The sequence below is a fragment of the Coffea arabica genome, chromosome 6c (genome assembly GCF_036785885.1).
Source record: "Coffea arabica cultivar ET-39 chromosome 6c, Coffea Arabica ET-39 HiFi, whole genome shotgun sequence".
In the NCBI taxonomy this organism is placed as follows: Eukaryota; Viridiplantae; Streptophyta; class Magnoliopsida; order Gentianales; family Rubiaceae; genus Coffea; species Coffea arabica.
In genome coordinates this window covers 3,328,126-3,350,939 of record NC_092320.1, presented here as the reverse complement: position 1 = coordinate 3,350,939, position 22,814 = coordinate 3,328,126, and the positions used below count along the sequence as shown (strand labels likewise).

General features: G+C 38.4%; 4 protein-coding genes and 1 non-coding gene across 11 annotated transcripts; 3 read left to right on the top strand and 2 right to left on the bottom strand.

Moving 5' to 3' along the window:
- The first annotated feature begins 1,676 nt into the window (after window positions 1-1,676).
- Window positions 1,677-5,128, top strand: LOC113697090 (ASI1-immunoprecipitated protein 1-like). 2 transcript variants are annotated; one of them, XM_027216553.2, is made up of 3 exons: window positions 1,677-1,828; window positions 4,209-4,662; window positions 4,820-5,128. In XM_027216553.2, exons 2-3 carry the CDS (start codon window positions 4,222-4,224, stop codon window positions 4,970-4,972), a joined length of 594 nt encoding a protein of 197 aa, XP_027072354.2. In that variant the 5' UTR covers window positions 1,677-1,828; window positions 4,209-4,221; the 3' UTR covers window positions 4,973-5,128. The 2 variants fall into 2 exon arrangements, with proteins under 2 accessions (XP_027072354.2, XP_071908150.1); XM_072052049.1 differs by lacking the exon at window positions 1,677-1,828 and adding an exon at window positions 1,849-3,316 and having other exon boundaries at window positions 4,817-5,128.
- A 2,374-nt stretch (window positions 5,129-7,502) lies between these two features.
- On the bottom strand, window positions 7,503-9,203 carry LOC113697162 (protein CANDIDATE G-PROTEIN COUPLED RECEPTOR 7-like). The gene has a single exon (XM_027216643.2). It carries the CDS (start codon window positions 8,998-9,000, stop codon window positions 7,687-7,689), a length of 1,314 nt encoding a protein of 437 aa, XP_027072444.2. The 5' UTR covers window positions 9,001-9,203; the 3' UTR covers window positions 7,503-7,686.
- A 917-nt stretch (window positions 9,204-10,120) lies between these two features.
- On the top strand, window positions 10,121-17,003 carry LOC113695393 (phosphatidate phosphatase PAH1). Of its 6 annotated transcripts, XM_072052046.1 has the most exons (12): window positions 10,127-10,571; window positions 10,802-12,158; window positions 12,240-12,470; window positions 12,577-13,175; window positions 13,285-13,358; window positions 13,911-13,995; window positions 14,519-14,605; window positions 15,100-15,172; window positions 16,052-16,095; window positions 16,206-16,334; window positions 16,415-16,513; window positions 16,766-17,003. In XM_072052046.1, the coding sequence occupies exons 2-12, from the start codon at window positions 10,991-10,993 to the stop codon at window positions 16,868-16,870; spliced, it is 2,694 nt and encodes an 897-aa protein (XP_071908147.1). In that variant the 5' UTR covers window positions 10,127-10,571; window positions 10,802-10,990; the 3' UTR covers window positions 16,871-17,003. The 6 variants fall into 6 exon arrangements, 5 of the variants coding, with proteins under 5 accessions (XP_027070276.2, XP_071908148.1, XP_071908147.1 ...); XM_072052045.1 differs by having other exon boundaries at window positions 10,128-10,571; window positions 10,802-12,470; XM_027214473.2 differs by having other exon boundaries at window positions 10,131-10,571; window positions 10,802-12,470; window positions 16,647-17,003.
- A 1,545-nt stretch (window positions 17,004-18,548) lies between these two features.
- Window positions 18,549-18,621, bottom strand: TRNAK-UUU (transfer RNA lysine (anticodon UUU)). The gene has a single exon. It is a non-coding gene; the product is annotated as a tRNA-Lys (tRNA).
- An 873-nt stretch (window positions 18,622-19,494) lies between these two features.
- LOC113695332 (probable membrane-associated kinase regulator 4) lies at window positions 19,495-20,905 on the top strand. The gene has a single exon (XM_027214380.2). It carries the CDS (start codon window positions 19,615-19,617, stop codon window positions 20,722-20,724), a length of 1,110 nt encoding a protein of 369 aa, XP_027070181.2. The 5' UTR covers window positions 19,495-19,614; the 3' UTR covers window positions 20,725-20,905.
- The last annotated feature ends 1,909 nt before the right edge of the window (window positions 20,906-22,814 follow it).

Here is a 22,814-nt window from a genome sequence, read left to right as displayed (position 1 = left end):
TCAATGACTGTGGGTTGGAATTTTCCATGTTTATCATTCTGCAGCAGAATGAATGCAGGGCACCCTAAAAGTTCCAGCATACTTATTTAACTTGTTCTGGCACATCTGGAATTCTACAGGATATAAAAAGAGAGAGAGAGAGAGAGAGAGAGAGAGAGGGAAGGGAAAAGGCGCATCAGATCAGATGAGAGTAGTTGTGGTTGCCGCAATTAATGGTAAAAAGGAGGACATAATGATAATCCAACTGTGTTTGACTAAAAAGTTTTTTTGACGGTATTGCATGATAACGTATAGTATATATATATATATATACATGTATATAATCAGCGGTTCAACTAATTAATCATCAAAGCGCCCTTTTGAAAAACTTACTGGACACGACCGTAACTCCAGAACAATAATGGTACATTTCATAGTATTAATTAGAGCAGCTGCCACGGGTCCACAAGATTAATAGCGATGGATGGGTATTAGGTCCTTCCATTCCTTCCTACCAGAACGATCCACTCCTATCTCGCCCGAATGCCTTGTGATCAACGGAAAACATGTTTGACAATCACGGTGTGCCATGCGTCGGCGTCATTACGAACGTTCTAGATAGATCCTGTTAATGCCTAATTGCCTGTTCAACATGTCCTCCCTACTTGTGTGATTTGGCGGATATATATATATATATATATATTTCATATTTTTGTGATTTAGAGACCTATAATTTAACCATTGGTGATTATAATCGAAGTGAGGCACAGTTAGATTTTTCATCATATCCAATGGTCAAATTTAAATAGCCAAACTTTTTAAATAAAATCATTAGAATAATTACAAAATCACGCCTCGATCTAAGGTTAACATAATATTCTAAAAAAAATTTGAGGGCAAACTATATATTTTTTAGAAAATTATGAGTTAAAATATGAAATTTTAGGGGGGAAAGAACTTATGCTTGCCTCATCTTCAATGCTTAAGAGGTAAAATAAATATAAAATGTTTATTATAGCATTGGAGACAGAGCACATATATATATATATATATATATTTATTTATTTATATTTCTAAAATTCATTTTCAACTCAAAATTATGTAAAAAGTATAGTTTGCTCTCAAAATTTATTTAGAATATTATGTTAACCTTAAATCGAAGGTCATTTTTTGTAATTAGCTATCATTTTATTGGAAAGTTTGACTGTTAAATTTGACAGAAAATCTGAAGGTTTCACTTTGATTATAACTGCATGGGATTAAATTGTAGATTTTCAAATCATAGCAAAATAGGAAAATAAAAGTATACATACGCCAAACATGGCATAGAATATAATGCAATCTTATCAAACAAATATATTTTCATTTCTAATGAATTTGATAAAAAAAAAAGAATGAAATAATTCTTGTTAATAGAGTTTATATCTTGTTTTTAGTTCATTGATCATAGTTTAGTAAAGTACTGTTATGTTTTATTCTTTAAAACGATAGTCTTTACAACTTTGAGGTGAGCTTGGTCTAATGGTCCAGGATTCAAATCCCACCCTCATTGCAAGAGCTAAAAAAAAAAAAAGAGATTGTCTTTACAACATTATAAAATCATTAACTATAATAATATGCAATTTAACAGGGTATTTGGTAAGTACAATAGAAGATTAAAAAAAAAAAAAATCAGTACTAAGCCCACCTAACCGGAAGCCCAGCAAAAAGCCTTTTTAACAACCTTCTTTACACAACAAGCCCACTGCCCCAATCCCGATTCGCACCGCACTCGAACACCTTCCGTCTCCTCGCTCCAACACAATCCTCCCCTCCGCTGTTCGTTTAAAGGCCTTTTGAGGAGAAATAGGTATGTGAAAATTAGCTTCTTATTCTTGTTTTTGGTTTGTTTATTTCAAATTGATTTTGTCCAATGCATTTTAGTCATCAATTCTTTTAATCTTTTCGTGATGTTCTCGGGGGATCGTCATTTTGTTGTCATTAATGTTATTAAAGCATAAAGGTTTTTAAGATTGGGTTTTTTTTTTTTTTTGGAGTCACTGCTGATTATGGAGTCTCCGACTTGTACGGTGTCGTTCCCCCGAACGGCCAGCCAAGTTCCTGTGACAAACTCCGGCTCGGACGAGTCTTTGAACCATAGATAGGATTAGATTATTTTTGTGTAATCCAAAGTATTCCTTCTGGTTTGATTGCAGTTCTAATGATTATATCTGTTACATTTATTCTATGTGTTTGCAATATGATTTTCAGCCAGTATTAGACTCAAATGAATAGTTGAGAGACTATCTTTGCTTCTAATGTTGGTTCGTTGGTCTTGCATTTCCTGAGTGGTTTAATACTTTAGATATCTTAAAATTAACCATTTACTGGTGGGAGCTGCCTTTTAAGGTGGTCGACTTGAAAACCTATAAAAATTGCAATGCCATGACTTGAACAATTAGTGTGAGCTTATGAGTTGCTGCTATTCTCTTGTTTGACATTACAAGGAGAAGCTCCTCGTGAATTTATAGTGTCTTTTATATCACAAAGTGCTAACAGGTGTTTCATTAAGAACAGCAGTGTAATAAAGCGAAGTCGAGTCAAGTTTGTGGCTTATGAGCTCAAGCTGAACTTTGAAGTATTCAGACAAATGAAGTTGAGCTCGAGCTGTTTTACTTGAACATTTACTGCTGAATGAGCTGGGAATTTGCTACTATATTGAATGTGAAGATTATGCTGTCCTAAATGTTCTTCTACTTTAGTTAATCAATGAGTATACACCGTTTATGTGTCTTTGTGTGTGTGTGTGTGTATTCTTTCTACAAGTCAAAGTGCTAATTTCTTACTGTATTCAAGTTAGGCATGGACTCTGTTGATAGATTTAAGATGATTGTTAAGATAAGAAGCAAAAGTCTACATTCATGTCCAGTTAGTGTCAAGTACGTATAGTCAGGTTTTTGTATTTTTTGTGGAACTTGACAAGGAGTGAATGATGCTTGACATAATTAGAGTCTTGTAATAAATACAATTCTATTGCTAGATTAGAACTGACTGCAAAGCATTCAATAGAATAATTTTCTGCTGGAGACTTTGCTTGTGCACTTTTTTGCTCTCTGCACGTTTCCTGGTGTTTAGCTGATATTTTTTGAAATAATTGAAAAGGAACACCCTCCCCCGACCCTCCCAACAAAAAAAAGGAAGTAGTCAGGTTCTGGATTGTAAGGTTCAATGCTTGTTAATATAATCAATGTGGAGATGATTTCAGCTGCACAGGAACTCAAAAGAAATGTTGATTCGATCATACCCTGTGGTATTCAGAAATGAATTCTCCTTCACTTGGGAACTAATGCTTGACTAGGCAAATTATCCTCTTTTCTTTCCTTTTTCTTTTGAAGCTACATAGCTACCTGCCTAATACAGATTTTTAATATTAGAATTTACAGGAAATGTACTTCTGTTCTTTTCCTTTTGACTTTCTGTGAATAGAAATTTATACCAAGCTTAAAGCATAAGTTATTCTTTTTTGCTTTTTGCTGAATAAGATTTTTCCAGATAATGTCAGAAGGAGATTCATATATATTGTTTCAACCTGCTTCTTAATCAGTAAGAACTAGTGTCAATTTTTTATGGTTATATTGGAGACATTACTTCTGTTGGCAAATGGCAAAATTGCTTTGATAATAGAAGACTAAGCTGGTTGAAGGGGTTTGGCTTAGTTAACATGCCAAAGGTTAAGTGAAGCCCATGATAACATCCATCATTTGATGACAATAGTTTTGGCTGTTCAGATTGCTGCTTGTCAATGAGCATTTATGACATTGATAACTTTATTGGTTCTTATGCAATATTGTTTCTTATTACTATTTTCATATTTCAATTTGCTGGAAGAAAAATTACATAGGTAACCACTTTTGTGGAAGAGTATTAACTTTTAATGTTTCAAGGGAACCCACCATAGTGGAACAACTCTTAAAAAAAAAAGATAGTGACTGTTGTGGATGTAAATAATCAAACCTTTTTCTAGTTAGCTTCATGGAATGTAAAGTTATTGGCTGTTGATGTTGTTATTCTAGTTTAGCTGCAGGGGCTGATGTTATGCAAGATAATAATATTAAATTAGATCAATAGATAATAGATGATGCCATGTGCATTTGGTGTGTGGATGATGGCTTTTGTTTTTTCCTGTTGTCCAGATTCCACTATTATATGCCTTAAGCACAGTCTGACTTGTTTTTACACTGTTTTAATAGGAGAAGATTACTGATGGCAGCTTCAGCTGAAGAATATGCGGCATTTGAAGAAAGGGTGAGAAGAACAGTCTATATGGATAATCTGTCACCTGAGGTGACAGAGAATGTTCTGAAAGCCGCTTTGGATCAATTTGTCAATGTCGTAAATGTCCAATTCATTCCCAACTATATCAATCCAAGCCTCCCACGAGCTGCTTTGGTGGAGATGGAAACTCCGAATCAGGCCTCTGCGATCATTGCTGAGATGGCTGATTCCCCCTTTATGGTTCTTGGGATGCCAAGACCTGTCAGAGCATGCGCTGCAGAAGTAGAAATGTTTGACAGTCGTCCAAAGAAACCTGGCAGGAAGATCACTTACAAGTGGCTGGACCCCGAAGATCCTGATTTTGAGGTTGCCAGGAAGGTTAAGGATTTGACCGGAAAGCATGCTGCTGAAACCGAATTCCTGCTCAATGTAAGATTCTTATGTTATTGCTTTTTTGATAAATGTTCTTATCCTTGTACTACATTGAGCTGACACGTTTTACAGTTCAATTTTAAGCCCACTTTGTTCCATTAGTCCGATTGAATAATACTTTTTTTTTCTCTTTTTTGGCATTTCCTTGAAGCAGCATCAACTGAAGGAGGAGGAAAACCTTGCAAACCAGCAGCTGGAGACCTTGAAAGCGCACCATAAGAAATACGAGTTGATAGATGGTGTCCTATCTGACAATACTGCCAAGAAATTAGCAGATCGATACAGGACACGTCTTTCAGATGCTTGAAAGAGTTCCTCTTCAATTTGATTTAGCATGTGAACATTTGTGGTAGCTGTATATGCTGTTTGCGCTTCGTTTTGTAAATAAGTTTTGTCGCTGGAGGTGATTTGGCATTCACTGCAATCTTAAAAGATTAGTTGCAAGCTTCTGTTTATTGTTTAAGGATCTGCTTTTCCTTGCTATATTTGGTAAATTTTTTCTTGTTACGAGATTTGGTAGATTGGAGCAGAAGAAGATTGTGGTTCGCAACTGCTGTTATAAACCTATTTTTCAAAATGGTCGAATCTCAAACGGTATTATCACCCCAGGTCGCAACTAAACCACCCATAGCAAATTAAAACCCCCGTGACATTCCCTTCTCCTTGATGGAAGTTTACGAGAGGATTGAATGATCAAAAACAGTAGAGTAAAAGGCAGTGCATGGACAACTGCTCGGGACCCGTTATGATTAATTTGTGATAACATTCATGTTTTCTTTCATTTCGTTCCTGTTAGCGTGGGTGCTTTTGGGGCGAAGGCGGAGGACGTTTGAAATTGCCCATAAATTTCTGGGAGAAATATGTACTATTTCTGAATGGATTGCTTTAACATTATGATAATAGATTAAAAAGGCAAACAACGATGCTAACAGTTCAACATACATCAATGTTCCCTAGGACCACGCCATAGGCAATTTCGAAACTTAGCCACAACATCAATTGATGCCTGCCTGCACTGTAAGATTGAGCAGTGACTGTCCTTGGCACAAAAATTGGTCACAGGAAGTATCTTATCTTAGCGCAACGCTCATGAACGGCAGCAAAGCTGTTACAAAACAGGTGCAGCGTCTCCAACTCCAACACACTTTACTAATGGGATAAACAAGGTTGAATTGAAACATGTTTTGAAGCTAACAACAGTGTCCTAAACTAGAGGAAATCAACTCCTAGTCATAAAAAATAACCTATAACCAGAGACATGAACAGATTGATTCGAGGAAATATAGACATTTCATAAAGATCTATTATGATCTCAAACAACCAGCTATTGTTTAAAGAGTACAAAGTATAATGAGAATTTGAGAATTTTTATGATTGCCAAACAAAAGAAATATATGACAAAATGGCTGACCATTTTGAACAACACTATCTCCTGTCGGAACTGGAAGAGCCAAGGGTCAGTAGTAACAACATCTGGAGGGTCGTTAGAGGAACAGAGTACACTCAACGACAAGTAGCATATCAAACAAAGTGATTAATGTTGCATGAACCATTATCCATCCATCTTCACATTCATAAAGGCTTAAACCTCATAACTACATATTTCTTCCAAATCTTTACACGACTAGGGGATACACAAGTAACTTCTTCAGCTGTGAAATACAAAAGAATGTGCAGCTAAGAGAGTTTTCTACCTCTGTTAGCCATTAAATAAGTGTGTCTTTACAGTACAAAAATCTCTCAGAGGACAAGCACCTAATTTTGGTTAATCTCAAAGTATAATCTCTAACTTTAACATCCAAATACAAGTCCAAAAATAAGAGCATTTCACAGCAGGACCACCTTTAAGATTTAATGAACAACGTAATGCTAGCACCAAGCAAATACTGCAGGTAAACAAGGAGAGGAGAATAATTCCACAATGCACCTTTTAAACCTAAAATTTTCATACTCTATGAATGTTCTACAGTTCTATAGCATTAGTATGCTTTACACGATGCATGAAACTGCAAAACTCAAGAAAAAATCCCACCACAATCAGTCTGCTACAAAGCATGGCAATAAATCAAGGGGTTATCTATCTCTGCCACTACTTCTGGGCATAATGAAGTATGTGAAGCAACCTTCACTCTCCTCTTCAATACGCTTCCTTGATCAGATAATTATAAGATCTTTGATCGATAACAAGACTGTCCATGATCTTGAACTAAATAGGAGACAACTTTCTACACATAATATGAGCAACCAAAGGAGCATCATTCAAGATTTGGAGTTCAACATAACAGTGGTTCAAAACAAGAAAAAGAATTTCAATCAAAGCAAAACACAATAAGCCATGAAATGACAAGCTACGCTATATATTTCCTTTAATCTTAACCAAAAGCAGCTGTTAATTTGCAGTAAGATTAGCTGTTTAGTAACGGAAATCTTTCCATGTCTGGGACAGTAATGAAAACAATTCATATAAAAAATAATTGGATGGACATTCAGTAACGAAAACTTAATTAGGATCATCAAATCAACAGCTACTTTATTATTGTGTGATGCAAGCAGATATAATCTTGAACAACAAACTGATGCGCATGAGGAAGGATTGGCAAAACATTCATCCTTCTATTACAGTTAGGATAGAATCATATAGTAAAGATTAGCTTGTCAGAACACAAGACCAACAAATTTCATCTCACCAACCAGCAAAGCATAACTCAAACTTAAGCGTTAATAAAGAAGTAATGTAAAAAAATCAGAATTTAATCACCAAATAACAATAACACATTCATACTGAGATCAATAAAACAAAAAATGGTAAGTGTCCAAGTGGCAGAGGGATTGCATGGTTCCAGAACTGCAAGGTGCTATTCCATAAAAGCCAATTGTTACAAACAGAAATACAAAACAGCCGTTGATCCTGATAAATCTACTTGAAAGAGTGTCATTTTATAGCCCAAAAAAAAAAAAATTTCTAAAAAGTCAGAGCAATAGACTTGCAAAATCAAAAAGAGGGCCAACCGGATCTGAACTTCAAAGCTCAAACTCTTCATCGCGGAGAGCCATCTCGGCAGCCTCTTCTTCCTCCTCATCAAGGACAAAATATTCATTCTTCTCAACTGGTCTAAACATGTAAAACATCACGGTATAGAAGGCCAAACTTGCAATCTCTTCGGCTGCAAAGGCCACCCACTGATACTTATAAGCAGCGATCGTCCTCAATGCGAACACAATAATTCTGGTGAAATACAAGTAACCAATGACCACAATGTAAAACTGCCTAAAAAGTGTCAACTTAGCCAAATTCCTAGCAGCCTTCCCATCTGTTTTCGAAGTCTCCCTCAACGACCTAATGGACCATACAATTGGGAAAATAATCGCACAGCAGCAAATAATGTCCACCAGCAAAAACACCTGATTCCAAGTGACCCAATCTTTGATGAAAGGCCCCGTTTCCCCAATCACAACGGAAGCCACATTAGCCAAGACCTGAAGTGGGATCACAATCATCAGCACCTTCTTCTCCCTCTCTTGCAAAAATGGCTTCAAAAACGACCACCCGGTACCGATCAAAACAATCACAGTAAACAAAAGAACCACGCGAATAAACTGGAAAATGTAGAACAAAACATCCCATCCATGAGGGGTACCGGTGCTCTTCACGTAATGCTTGTCCTCTGCGGCGCAGAGCAGATTCAACGCCTTCATTACCACCAAGAGGCTCATCAGCACATGGATCCGGTGGACGGATAACCTATTCTTACAACAGTAGTACATCCAAAATCCCAGAAATCCAAAATAAATCATGGAAAACGTGAAATATAAAGCAGGCAGCTGGGTGAGGCCCGCGGAGAGGTAATCCTTAACGCGGCCCATGTTATCGAGATTGTAAAGCTCCGTGCGGACCGCCATGGAGACTTTAGATTCGGGGGCGCAATTGGCGAAGAAAAGGGTGTACTCATTGGGGGAAGTGACGGGGTAAGAGTGAACGAAAGAGGACGCCGGTGGCGGAGAGAGGCCCCGGAAGGTGAACAATGGGGTTATGAATTTGGAATCTAGGACGCAAAAAGATTGGGTCTGTTGGAGTTCAAGGAGGACTTGGATGAGGGATTCTTCGGAGAGGAGGAAAAACCCCAGGCGAGATGGGTCGGGGGTGGAAAGAGAGGAGACGACGGACACGGAGGACACGGAGATGGTAGCGTGGCCGGTGTGGGTGAAGCCAAAGCGTTCGAAGAGGATCATGGTCCGGGAGTCGGAGGTGATCTTCAAGGTTTTGATCTCGGCAGAGGCGGAGGGGACAAGAGTAACGAGGAGGGGGATCAGGAGGAGGAGGGGTAGTTTGGCCATTTTCTAGGGCGTGGAGAGGGTGGCGATGCTATTGACGTGGAGGAAGCGGGCCGGCTAGAGGTGGCGACGGCTACGGTGGTCTTGGTGGAGGACTGGACTAGTAAAAGCTAGTATAAAAATGCACGAGGCCCGGCCGGGGGATTCAGCTGAAGGTGAAGGAGACTTCTTGAGTTGATTTTACGCTTCGGTGCTTTTCTTTTTGTTCTTCTTCCTTTTTTTTTTTTTTTTTTTTTTTTTTTACTTTTCCTTTGGTCGAAACTTTTCTTTTTATGCCAAATTTACCGTTTCCGAAAAAAAATTCTGCACTAACTGGGACCGCTTTTTCTAGGATTAGGGAGGTTGGAACCCCCAACCCCCTGGGTTCAACATACAATAAATACATTCCGTTGAAATAAAAACACTACTAAATGGAATAATCTTAATAGAGAAAATTTAATACAAAAACGAAGGAAATCAAATCATGGAGAGGACTTTGTTGATGTTGACTAAGAAATTCTAGAGGGGAAGTGGAGAGGACGAGCACATGCCACAACCACAAGTTGTGGTTTTTTATTATTATTTTTTTGGGTAGATAATTATATTTCAAGTTTCCAAGCAACCTCTTTTGGTAGATAGGCAACAATAATAATAATGTTCGATAATTTTTATACTAGAAGAAAAAAGAAAAAGATAGAAAATCATAAAGAGAAATAACACAAAGAAGAGTATTTTTTTGACAAAAAACTCAAGGGTGACATTTCCTTTTATTTTTTTAATACTTTTTACTTAACATTTACTTATAAATCTGTCGCTATTTAGTATCTATAAACTCTATACTGCAACTATTCTTACTTTACATTAGAGAAATGAGAATTTAAAGAGATCAAGAGAAATTCGGTGAATCAACTCCGATTCAGAGCCGACTGCCTATGCACCCGTTGACAAAATATTTTTCAAAAAAGTTTGAATATTAGAACGCCGATCAAAGGGATTATTAACAAAGATTGCCTACCCTTTCTTGCTTTTACTACTTTCTAGTGCCGTAATAATCACAAGTAAGTAGTACTACTACTTATTATCTAATTAATTATGAATTTACCAATTTAGTGCAAGAGAAAACACGGGCAGGCATTAATGACTCAGCTGGTTTGTTATCCAAACTTACTTCATTAAATTCTCCAAACTCCAAACTTCAAAGCATTTGCAGGGAAATAACAAATCCCTTTCCAGTTTCTAGTGCTTGACATTTTTTGTATTCAACGGAGTCCGCAAACTACAGCGAAACCCACAAGCGTTAGAAAAATCAAGACACTACCGCGCTACTCCGAACACGCATCCGCCTCTCTCAAGTCTCAACTACTTTTTTTTTTTTTTTTTTTTGGGGTCAAAATTAAAAAGAAAGATACCTTCAAATATTCACAGAATCTTTTTGCACGCATGGTCGTTAGGTAACCAAAACTTTATCGACACAGAAACAAGAGAATAGTTTTACTACTTGAGTTTCTTGAGCTGCGGAACAATTTTCAATTTGATCAATTGAGCGGTGAAGGCGGCAATCATTTTTCAGGGATATTTTATCAATTCTTGAACTTGTAAGATCTTATTGACTTTTCCCCCCTTATCTTTTTCTCAATTGCACTTCATGATTATTTTCATGTTCCATTCATCTTATTCTCATCTGGGGTTCGAATGTGAGTTTTTTCGGACTGAAGTTGTGTTCTTTAGGGTTTTAATTTACCCCGAGATGAATTTGAATCTTAGATTTTTGTATCCAAGGTATTCGTGAGGGTTGTATTCATTTTGGATTATGTCTTCCGTGCAGATATTTTGAATGCAAGAATTCAAGCATTGCTTGCGGATTTTGCTTCTTACGATTCTTTTTGAGAAGATGGCATAATTCTTGTCATGATTTGGGTCCACTGTGGTTAATTAGGTTGTCGAATACTAAGAAGATTACTACTTTTAGATTGCATTTGTATTCTAAAGGGTTCATTCTTGGTGGATAGAGCAGATGAATGTGGTGGTTAAAGTCGGGAGCCTTCTTACACAAGGGGTGTACTCTGTTGCTACCCCATTCCATCCATTTGGTGGGGCCGTTGATATAATTGCTGTGCAGCAGCAGGATGGTAGCTTTAGAAGCACACCTTGGTATGTTAGATTTGGAAAATTTCAGGGTGTTCTTAAGGGTGCGGAAAAAGTTGTTCGAATAGAAGTTAATGGGATTGAAGCCAATTTCCATATGTATCTCGACAATTCAGGAGAGGCGTATTTCGTCAGGGAGGTTGTCTCTGCGGAAGATGATGAACTTAATGGTGGTTTGCATCCTGCTGATAGTCATGAAGGTGTCCAAGAGGATAATAACATAGATCAAACGAATAGTGGCACTAGTATGAAACATGATTCTCTTTGTTTAGATGAAAGTTGCGATTCCCATACTGGTGAGTTTCAGTTGCGAGATGAGCACGTTGCCCTTGGTGTAGATAGGTTGCAGAGAACGGAATCTGATAGTGAAAGGCGATTCTATGATTTTCCGGATGTCCAATCTTCGTTTGAGGGCTCAACTGAGTTATCAGAGTATGGTTCTGGCCGTTATGATAGTCTGGACATGGATCATGTGATGGAATCACAGAATTTGAGTTCAGAAGTTGTACTGGTGAGCGTGGATGGTCACATTCTTACAGCACCCATCCCATCATCGGAGAGGAATACTGAGGATGTGGAACTAGACACGCCTCAGTTTCATCTAGGCCCAGGTGAAGGGACCGAAGAGTTTAACAATAGTGAAGGTGCATGGGCTGCCAATTATTTGAGTAGCTTTGACGTATCAACACTTAAAGCTAATTCTGAAGATGTTTGCCAGACGAATAATGATGATAATATTTCTGAGCCCCCGCTGGAAGGAAATGAAGGATATGGGAGCCATCTGAATCAAGTTGAAGAAAATCATGAAACAGAGAAACAGGTACTGGATCTTCACTATGATAGTAGCTTGGAGAGTACATCTGCCAGCATGAAGGAGGAGGATGTCTTCGGAAGCTGTTTGGAGATACCAGCCCTGGCCATGCAGGTTGGAAATTCCAGCAGTCATGATGCCAATTCTCCATTGGAGGTTCTTGAAGTTGCCAAAGATTCGCAAGATAAATCTCCTCAAAGATCATTATCAATTACTGGAAGTGAAGGTGTGCAACTTGTCATATCAAGAGCTGACGATGAACTTTCTCCCTCGAAATCTAATACTTCTGGCAGTGTTTCTTCACCAGACTTGCAGGTCCCAGCTGAAACAATTGAGAGAAATACATTTGATACAGATATAAGTGGTTCCGCTAGCATGGTGGATGATTTCATTCATACTAATGGAGAACTAGAGAACGAAGTCAATGTGTTATCCAGGCCACAAGCATCCATTTCTGAAGAAGAAATTACAATAAGTGACAATGTGGAAACTGAGAAATCTGCTTATTGCACAGATATTGAAAATGAGACAGGAACAAGTACATCCTGCCTCTTGGTTTTAGTTATGATTGATGTCATTGATTATGCAGGTTTACATGACTTCTACCATACTTTTCTTGAGTTATGAATTTTAAATTTTTGCAGGCTTAGAGTTATCTCTTTGCAGACACCTACTTCAATCTGGCATGGGTCTGAATGCAGCTGCACAAGCCTTTGATGCACACCGCATATCTGAAGAGGAATTTAAAGTTTCTGCAGCATCGATTATTAAGAATGAAAACTTAGTTGTCAGAATTCAGGGGAAATACTTGCCATGGGATAAAGCTGCTCCTATTGTTCTTGGTATGGTTGCATATGGTTTGCAATTATCTATTGAATCAAGCGATGCAATTTCTTTGGAACAGGATGACACTAGGAAAAGCAGGGAAGATGCATCTGGAATCTCTTCGACTCCTTCTGGGCGTGGATGGAGGCTTTGGCCAAATCCATTTAGAAGGGTTAGGAGAATTGAGCATGCTAATAGTAATTCATCAAACGAGGATGCAGTTGCTGATTCTGAATCTGGCTCGCAGAGTCAACCTGTAGAAGCAACCCAAACTGCTCCTGATGGTAAGGAGTCTCCTCAGAAGCAACTTATGAGAACAAACGTTCCTACAAGTGATCAAATTGCATCTTTGAACCTAAAAGAGGGACAGAATATGGTGACATTCACATCCTTTTCAAGGGTCCTAGGACCTCAGAAGGTCTTTCTTTTTCTTTGCAATCACGCACCCACATTCTTTTTCCTTGATAGACATATATAGTTAACTATATGCCATCCATTCTTAATGGGAGTCATATCTTCTTAAACAGGTTGAAGCTCATATATACTTGTGGAAGTGGAATGCACGGATTGTAATTTCAGATGTTGATGGAACAATCACCAAGTAAGCATGTCTTTGAATTTGTATCTGCTAGAAACTCAGAGCTTTCCATATGTTGAACAGCATTGAGGATGCTGCTCTTAATTTATTAAGCTGTTCATTCTTCTCTAGATTGGAATACTATCTTGTCCTGGATAAATGTTCAACTAGATAGTGATGAATCTTTTCAAATTGAGTAAATATTCATAGTTCATGAACTCTAGTTTATAAGGTATTTGTTTGAGGTAATTTATGTGTCTACATCACATTTCTCTGTTTTTTCTCTTTTTCTGTGGGGGGTTACGACGTGGATTAGAAAAGGATTGATCATGAAAGAGTTTGAAAATTAGAGATTCTAATCATCAGGGAAAGGTGAAATCGGGAATTTTACTTGTGGTGGTTGATAGTCAAAGATGGCTGTCTGTAAGATGTAATCCAACAAATAACTTTCTGATTCTTACTTTAATCTACTGTTTGTGAACATAGATGTGATTGTTGTGAGTAATATGCCATGGCTAAGCGGCACTGCATTTGAAGTTACTCACTCTCAGATACTCGTTTATGCTTGTTTGTTAGGTCCGATGTTCTTGGCCAGTTCATGCCCTTGGTTGGTAAGGACTGGACACATTCTGGAATAGCTCGACTTTTCTCAGCAATTAAGGTAGTTCCTCCATTGGTCTTATCTTTTGAAGTTATCTTTTCCTTAATCTATGTCTTTCCTTTATTTTGGTATTTTGGCACCATTTGACTGTGCTGAGTGATCTGGTTTCATTTTACAAGCATAAACAGATGTCTTTACTTGGATGTTTGAAACACGTGTTTATTCATCTAGGTGTCCAAGGTGGATAACTTCTGTTATGTTTGGTGTTCAGAAGCAAGTTTGGAGTTTTTCTCCTCCTTCTCCACAAGTTATTTTTTTGGGAAAAGATGTGGACAGAAATCAGTGTTTCAGTGTTATTTGTATCAATTTGCCTATTTATGTACATCTTGTCTTTACTGAGAGCTCATATTGCTGGCAAAAGTGAAAATACATTCTGCCTATTTATTCTTTCTTGCTTTTAACTGACACTTCTCTTGTGATTGTCCATTCATACTGACTCTAGTTACTTTCATTGCACTATACCACTAACATTTGTTGCTTTATTGGCTTACAATATTGATCAAAATGTTGTGCTTAAAAACAGGAGAATGGGTACCAGCTGCTGTTCTTGAGCGCACGTGCAATCGTTCAAGCATATATTACCAAGAGTTTTCTAATTAATTTAAAGCAGGTGAGCCAAGTTTCTGGTTTGATTGTTTTCCAACTCCTTGTCGTAATAAAATGAGCCACTTGTCTTTCCAAGACAAGTTTTTTCTGAAGTTTCTCCCGGGAAAGAGTCACTATGCTTTTGACTAATTCAAATGCCTTTTGGTTTATGCCATTGAGTGAACCTAAACCATTCAGCAATTATTAGAGATGGAATTTTAAGTAAATCTTTCACTTCTAATTTTTGTAATAAGAGGACAATAAAAATGTTAGGGTTTATGTTCTCAAAAATCAATTTGCAATTTGGGGCAGTTGATTGACATTATTTTCTTGTTCTTTCAAATCCTTGAGGTACAATGTCGTTGATATGACTGCTATTCTAAATGAACGGTATTATATCTCTTTACATTGACATAAAAACAAGTATTTTTTCTCTTGCTGTTTCTACTCCATGCATATTGATGTTGTGATGCCAGAGAAATAGTATCACTGGTTGGAACATTGTTTTAATGCTCGCAGGATGGGAATACTTTGCCAGATGGACCTGTTGTCATATCGCCTGATGGTTTATTCCCTTCACTATACCGAGAAGGTGGCATTCCCTTCCCTTTTCTCAAGGATTTTTTGCTCTACTTCTTAGTTTGTTTTGTGAAAGTGCTTAAACCATTATGCAATATTTTGTGCTTAGTTTTAGTGATCATCCTGTTTTTCGGTTTTGGCATTATCTTGGATACCTCCCGCTTTCATCATTTTAAGAGTTTAGGCAAATAGAACAATGGATGCTGCAAGCTGCAGGTATTTTGTATAGTCATGTCATTATGTTTTGGTGGTTCTATTTAAAGCATGATATTTTCCCTCTAGTCATTAGGTGTAGAATTGTTGGGATTTTCAACAAGGAATGTATCAATATATTCTTCCATAGCTAGCGTAAAACATCCCGTGAATGTAGTTGTAAAGCACCAAAATCTTTTGTAACCTTCGTTTCTGTGGGTCTTCACATATGCATATGAACGAACAAGTGAAGAATATCGCTTTGACATTGCAGTCTCTTTACCTGCCTTTGTGAAAAGGCTAGATTTATTTTACAGCTATTGTTATATTCTGTGAAGAGACACGTCCATTGAAATATCTGATTGTGTAACTAAAACTGAAAAATTTGTTATAGCTTGACCTTCCATCATATTGATAAATTACTTTTCGGAAAGTGAAAAGATATCTGGTATATTGCTCTGTGTGCGCGTGAGTTTTTTCATAAATAAGGAGCTGCAAGAACCAGTCACTGCTCTGTGAAAATTCCAATATTTAGATGATGGCAAGAACCTGCTTGTGTTTCCTAATGACAAAGAATGAGAAATGCTGTATCCTTCTCGGTCTCTTCAAAGAGTTTGAATTTGGTGGTGTGCTGCCTGTTAATCTGTGTATTGTGCAAGGAAATGATGAGTTTGGAATACATGTTTTCTGTGGATGGCAGTGATAAGAAGAGCTCCTCATGAATTTAAGATTGCGTGTTTAGAGGTAAATATAAGAGCAAACTTTTTCTTAGTGATTAACGAATGAACCCTTTAAGCTTTGGATTTCTTTTCGATGCATCCCTGCTGGGACGCTAAAAACAGTATACTTTGCAGGATATTAAAGCGCTTTTCCCTCCTGATTACAATCCCTTCTATGCGGGTTTTGGGAACAGAGACACCGATGAGCTCAGTTACAGAAAGATTGGCATCCCAAAGGGCAAAATATTCATCATCAACCCTAAGGTTATTTATCACTTGCTAATGATGCGTACCAGTAATTTGTGATTCTTTCTTCTTCTTCACTAATTGTTTGGTACCGCCAGGGTGAGGTAGCCATTAATCATCGCATTGATGTGAAGTCGTACACTTCACTACACACGCTGGTACATGATATGTTCCCGCCTACATCGTTGCTCGAGCAGGTACTCCCTCCTTAATACTATAGTAATGCTTCCAAGTATTTCGGGGTGCGGGGCGCTGTCTTACTTTTTGACTTGATACTGGTATTCATCAATCATTGGCAATGACATTTCTGATGTTTTATGATCCGCGCAGGAAGATTACAACTCGTGGAATTATTGGAAAATGCCATTGCCAGAGATTGATGGCTACTAGAAGAAGAAGTTTGCTTCTCACCCTCACTGACAAATTTTTCCTTCTTGGAATCAATAAAGTGCGGCAAACCGTCGTCTGTTAACGACAGGCTCGTAGCTGATTTCTATGAAAGAAGAAGAAATGGGGCGGCAGGACTACTCAGTCGTATACGATCCTCAAATTAATGTTGATTTTTATGTAAAAAAAAAAAAAAAAAAAATCCACTTTGTAAGCATGAGCGGGGTTAATATTGTACTGCCATTTGGCTCATTCATTTCTCATTATCTTTATCAATCTAATAAAGTGTCGTACCAGCAATTGTGGCCCCCGAAAAAGATACCTGGTCTGATAAGGTTAAGATCTCAGAAATTGGAATATAACCGTCGGGTCCGAGTTAATTACTCCTATTTCCCTGGTTTCTGCATTTGCTTACAGTCAAAGTGGGATTTTGATCAGATGCTTAATAACCTGAAAAATCAGATGCTGTGGTACTTAGTTGGAACAAGCCGAAAGGGTGTTCTTGATTGGGAGAGTGGGACTCCTGAGAAAGCAGATTTGGCCTTTCGTTTGGTACAAGTTAGAAAGCCATGGGGTAATGAAATCCCAGTCAGACAGTATAAGCTTTTGGAAATGTCAGGTCCTCATGTGAACAATCTGAGGCGAAGCTCCAGAAGGGCGAGGGGTGCCCCTGTCCCCCTGCGCACAGGAATGTCTATATATCATTCTTATGGGATACAGGGGATGGTGGCCTCTCACCTGTTACTTGAAACATTTTTTCACTGGTAAAAAGAAAAGGGTGAAAGCTTCCTAATAACTAGAAATCAATTAGGTGGCGGGCTATCTGTCCTTTTTTTTGGGGCGTAATGACGCATCTAGTTTAGTTTACTCCTACTCCTACTCTAATCTATTTTAAGAGGGTGGTTCAACTGAATCAAGAGAACCGATATGGACTGAATCACCGTCGGATCAGATGGATGTATCACGCATCCGTATGAATTTAAAAAAATTCACATATAGAGTGATATATTGATGGAAAATAAGATTTAAAATCTTAACCTTCCACCCTCACAATTCACGTGGACTGTCTGTCCAAAGACCCTTTTCTTTAGATATCATTCATCTTTAGGAGTATCTATCTATCATTCTTATGGGATAGGAGATGGTGGCCTCTTACCTGTTACTCAACATTTTTTTCACTGGTAATAAGAAAAGGCTTAAAGCTTACTAATAACTAGAAATCAATTAGGTGGCGGGCTATCTTTCTAGTATCTAAAGGCCCTTTTCTTTATTCATCTTTTTTTCCTCTCAGTTCCGTATGGCCCGACTGAAATAGTAGTGCCATGGTGGGGTTTGAAATCGTCCTTGAGGCTTGAGAGGGATGGGACGGAGATTTGTTAGTTACAACTTACAACAAGGATATGCAAACAAAAGAAAGCCTCGAGCCTGGAAAACCAGAACCTTTCCATTCTTTAATGTTTACACTTTTCTTCGCACATACCATAGTAGCAGGGGGTCAAAAAGACATTTTTTAACAGTTTGATATCTCAAAAACAGTAAAAGTGTTTCAAAAATCCCTGATTATAGTAACAAGTAATACTAATACTAAATTAATTAATATTGTGTGTGTTTTGAGGAATGGGCAGCGTTCTTGTACACATGATGACATATTGTGCTGCAGAGAAGAAGTGGGCGTTGCAGGGAGGACTGTTCAACTGTTTCTTTTGTAGTAGTTTTGATAGCAGAATGGGTGTCCTGAAAACCTCCGTAGTGGGTTTTTTGATTGCTCTTTTTGGGAAAAGCTGCAAACCTCAGTAGTTAATCACGAAAACGGTCAAAAACGGTTTTTCTCCCTAGGAGAGAGAACGCCGTCTGTGGGAATCGAACCCACGACCACATGGTTAAAAGCCATGCGCTCTACCGGCTGAGCTAAGACGGCAGCTTGTCCTCAAAGCAATGAGGATGGTCTTTCTGTTGGTTGTTGATGTTGATTTTTTATTTTAGTAGTAAAACGGTAAAATTATGCCCATCCATGGAAACGGGCAACGTTAATACTGCTATTGTGTCTTTTTTTTTTAACTTGTCTGGCTCTAACATCTGTTTGGACAGCAATATATCATCAGATGGGTCTGAAGTCTGAACATGATTGATTCCGTAAGATTAAGATCCATCACACAAAAGTGCTAGAATGGCACCAAAACAAAAGCCGATCACTGGTCAGAAAAAGCTTGAAGCTGCTCTTCTCTAAGTCCAAGTCTAACTACAATGTGGATTTCTTCTTCATGGAACTTCCTCGAGATTAGTCCAATTTTCTTTCATGAAATTTACGACGTTTTCATCCACCAAAAAGCACAAGAAGATTAAGAGAAAACCCACTGCTAAATATGAAACATGACCAGCCCCCGAATTCCTAATTTTTTTTTTTTTTATCGTAACGGTAATAATTATATAATCTACTCCAATCTAGCCTAAGAGAAGGAGGAGGAGTTGACGGTATTTTCCCTCGGAGGAAGCCACGATTAAGTGGCTGCCCCACGAATCTCCTGATTGCTTAGTTCCTTTCGATCCAAACATGCTACCATAATACTCGTAGGCTAGCCTTTTCATGACAAAAACCACGCGTATATGACAGTCTAAAATGAGGTTAAAGCCATGTTTTAGCTCGGCACGATCTTTTTTTAAAAAAAAAAAAAAAAAAAAAAGGTACTGTAGCAATAATCTACTAAGTTTTGCAAAAAAAAAAAAGAAAAGAAAAGCAAACTCAAAATGACTGCAATTCTCTATGCTTTTTCTAACTTGGCACCATCTCCGCTTTAAATGATGCTCTGTCTGCCCTTCCTTCTCTCTTCTCTTCATCAAGCTCAGCTCCCCATACGCTTCGCAGGCACAGGCCACAGAGGTCACAGGGTACAGCAGCCTCTGCTCATGTGAAATGGCCACATATCTTTCATCCTGTCCCGATGCAGATGAAGACTATATAGACATGGAAGTGAGCTCTTGTCACAGCTTGTTTTGTTGCTCAGAAAAAGCTTCTCCGCAGAGCAGGGAATTTGAGTTTCAGATGTCCTCCTCTGCTTCCAACGACAGAGAAACCACCCCTTCCCCAGCCGATGAGCTCTTTTACAAAGGCAAACTCCTCCCTCTCTACCTCCCTCCGCGCTTGCAGATGGTCCAGACGCTTCTCCAAACCCCCACCAACTCCGCTTACGAGTCCAGAAAAGAGGCCCTTGAAAATGAAGATGACCACTGCGGCATTCCCTTCATTGGCAGCTTCACGGCACCCTCAACTAATACCAGCACCCCCCTGGATTCCTGCAACATATCTCCATCAGAGTCCTGCAGAGTGAGCTGCGAACTCAATCCATCCGAGTACTTCTTTGGGTGGTCAACTGAACTCAGCAGTTTCATCGGGGCCGGGGACAGTCATCCCAAGAAATCTTGGTCTAAGAAGCTCAAGATGATTAGACAATCTTCCCTAACTCAGAAGCTCAAGGCGTCTCGGGCATACCTCAAGTCACTCTTTCGCAAGTCTGCTTGCTCAGACGAGTCCTCTGCCAAGGCAGCCTGCAATTTAGAGTCTGAACAAGTTCCGGGTAAGTACGTTAAGGTGGGAAAGAAGGCCCCGTTTGGACATTTTGGAAGAGCACGTCCTACTCTTTCTAATTCGGTAAAGAACGTCGACAAGGAAGGAATCGAGGAGAATATCAGCCAGCATAGGAGGTCATTCTCAGGCGCAATCAAACGTCACTCTCCATCCAAGTGCTTATCTTCATCCTCATCCTCTTCCTCTGGCTCTTCTTCTTCGTCGTCGTCGTTTTCAATTAATTCGAACGTGCTTTATGAGTCGCACTTGCTCAAGAGGAGCAGCAGTGCTGCTTCCGACATCGAGATCTCAATCGAGTCCGCAATTGCTCATTGTAAAAATTCTCAACAGATCTTCAATTCAAGAAATACAGAGGACGAAGCTGGATTCTACTCATTGCCTATTTCCAGGATTTCTCCCGCTGAAAATCAAGGGAAAGCAGGTGTCTGTAAGATTTGAATATATTTTCTTCTCTCTTTTCAGGAAGGAGAAAAAATAAAGGGATAGATTTCTTGACGACCGAGAGAGCAGAAAAGTTCGCACTTGGTATAGGCATCGATTTTTGTCAGTTGGATTTCATAAAGTAACTTGTATCATAGTGATATTACATCAAAAAAAATTTTCAGTGCTTAAAAGCGTATGCACATTGAGTATTGTCATTTGCTAACACTTCCTCACTAATCCAAGATAATGGTAAAAATTATAGTCAAGAAACCACACATTATAGTATACTTAGTATTATAGAATCCTGTTTAACTAAGAATTCTCGTAGACGCTGTTCTTATCAGTTACTCCATAATTCGAAAGAAACTCACATCTGACATGAACTTTTCTTTATTTTATCTTGTTTTTGAGTTTTAGCTGACCTGCTTTATTTTTTCTGCAACTTTTCATCTTCCATGAAGAAACTAAAAAACTGTCCCTATACATCATTACTGCAAGCAGCAACTTTAGTGAGGCCAATCCTGATTCCTAAACTCTTTGTTCATGAGTTGTCAATTTGTCATAATTTCATGCTCTCGTTCGTGAGAAAACTTCGAGAAAGTAAAGTGAAGAAGGGAAGACAAGGCTTTTGAAGAAGCTCGAGAGAAATGAGTGTCTCCTCCAATCCATAGACCTGAATGATGGCGAACTTTCCAGCAAAAGACTTTACTCCGCCCTACTTTTAGAACAAGGTATTATTGTCCTCTCCAACTGGATTCTGTCACAGTGTATCAGGCTTTATCCACTGTCCGAATTTTATACAGGTCGCAACTAACACTCCACTTCCACTTCCACTAGCCACTAGGTGGATGAATAAGAAAGTTACTATTCCAGTCAACTATATCGTGGGAGAAAGAAAAAAAAAAAAAAAACTTGAAAAGCTGTTTAGTAGGCCTGCATAAGTGGGGCAATGGAATTAGAGTTTTAAAATTAGACCCTTCCCATGAAGAATTATCTAATCTGTCAAATATCTATGATGAGCTCACATGAATCTGCATTCCGCAGGCTTCAAATGGGAGATGTCTGAAATATTATTACGCCAATCGAATAGGGCTCAAGATCTAGAAACTCTCAAGTACATGAAGTTGATGATCTTAAGTTTAAGTCATAAGGCTAATGAACTTAAAGTTCGACGAGTCTATCAAGTTTCACATGATCTATTATAAATTATCGTCCGACCCAAAATGTAAACAAACAGAAGGCTTGGGCTCTGGATAAGTATACAGGCATGCAGACAAATAAACCTTATACTGTATTATGCGTGCATACATGTCATCCTATTTTCCGATATTGACAAAACATCGTTTCAAGGGAACATGTCGTCCTGATATTTGACAGTTTCAAATTACCAAATCATTATCAACAAACAAGATAACAGGAATGGGCTAAGTGGTTAACGCTAACGACAAGCAAACAAGTGATCTCAATGTCTAGGCAATTCTTGATCAAGTGTTGTCTCTGATATATTTATATGTCTGACATGGTTATCCCCTTTTTCCATGCTTGATTCAGCTCTTAGTGCAACACCTGTTTCTAGCATCTGTAGTCTTTCTTTTTACACAATAGAGTTCGTTGCATCCTTTTCTCTTCTTTTTTTTCTTTGGTTCTGAAGATTTGATCGACGATCCAGGCTAAATGTAACATTTTAACCGGACGTACCTCAATGTATGGTTACCTCAGTAAGGGATTCTAAACAGAAAAGTGGTGCCAGAAAAAAAATACTAGTACTACATCCATTTCAACCATGGTTCGTCCATCGCAGTTGTTCCACGTTTGTCACGACATATCGGTTGGATATCGGGCTAACCATGATTTCAACAATGCCAGGGTCAATCTAAGAGCAAGGAAAGGAATTAATTGTTGCAAAACTCCACAAACGAGTTCTAGCACACAAATTTTCCCGATCTGGAACGTATAACTCATCTGTGCTCGTCGAAAAAGAGTCCCTTTTTAATCGGGTTACGTAAGCTGTGCTAGAATTTCTTGCTTGTTGCTTTGTATTAGAGGATTCTTCAAGCGCTTCATGCTAAGGTTGCGTTGTGAAACCTGCCCAAGCTAATAAAAGG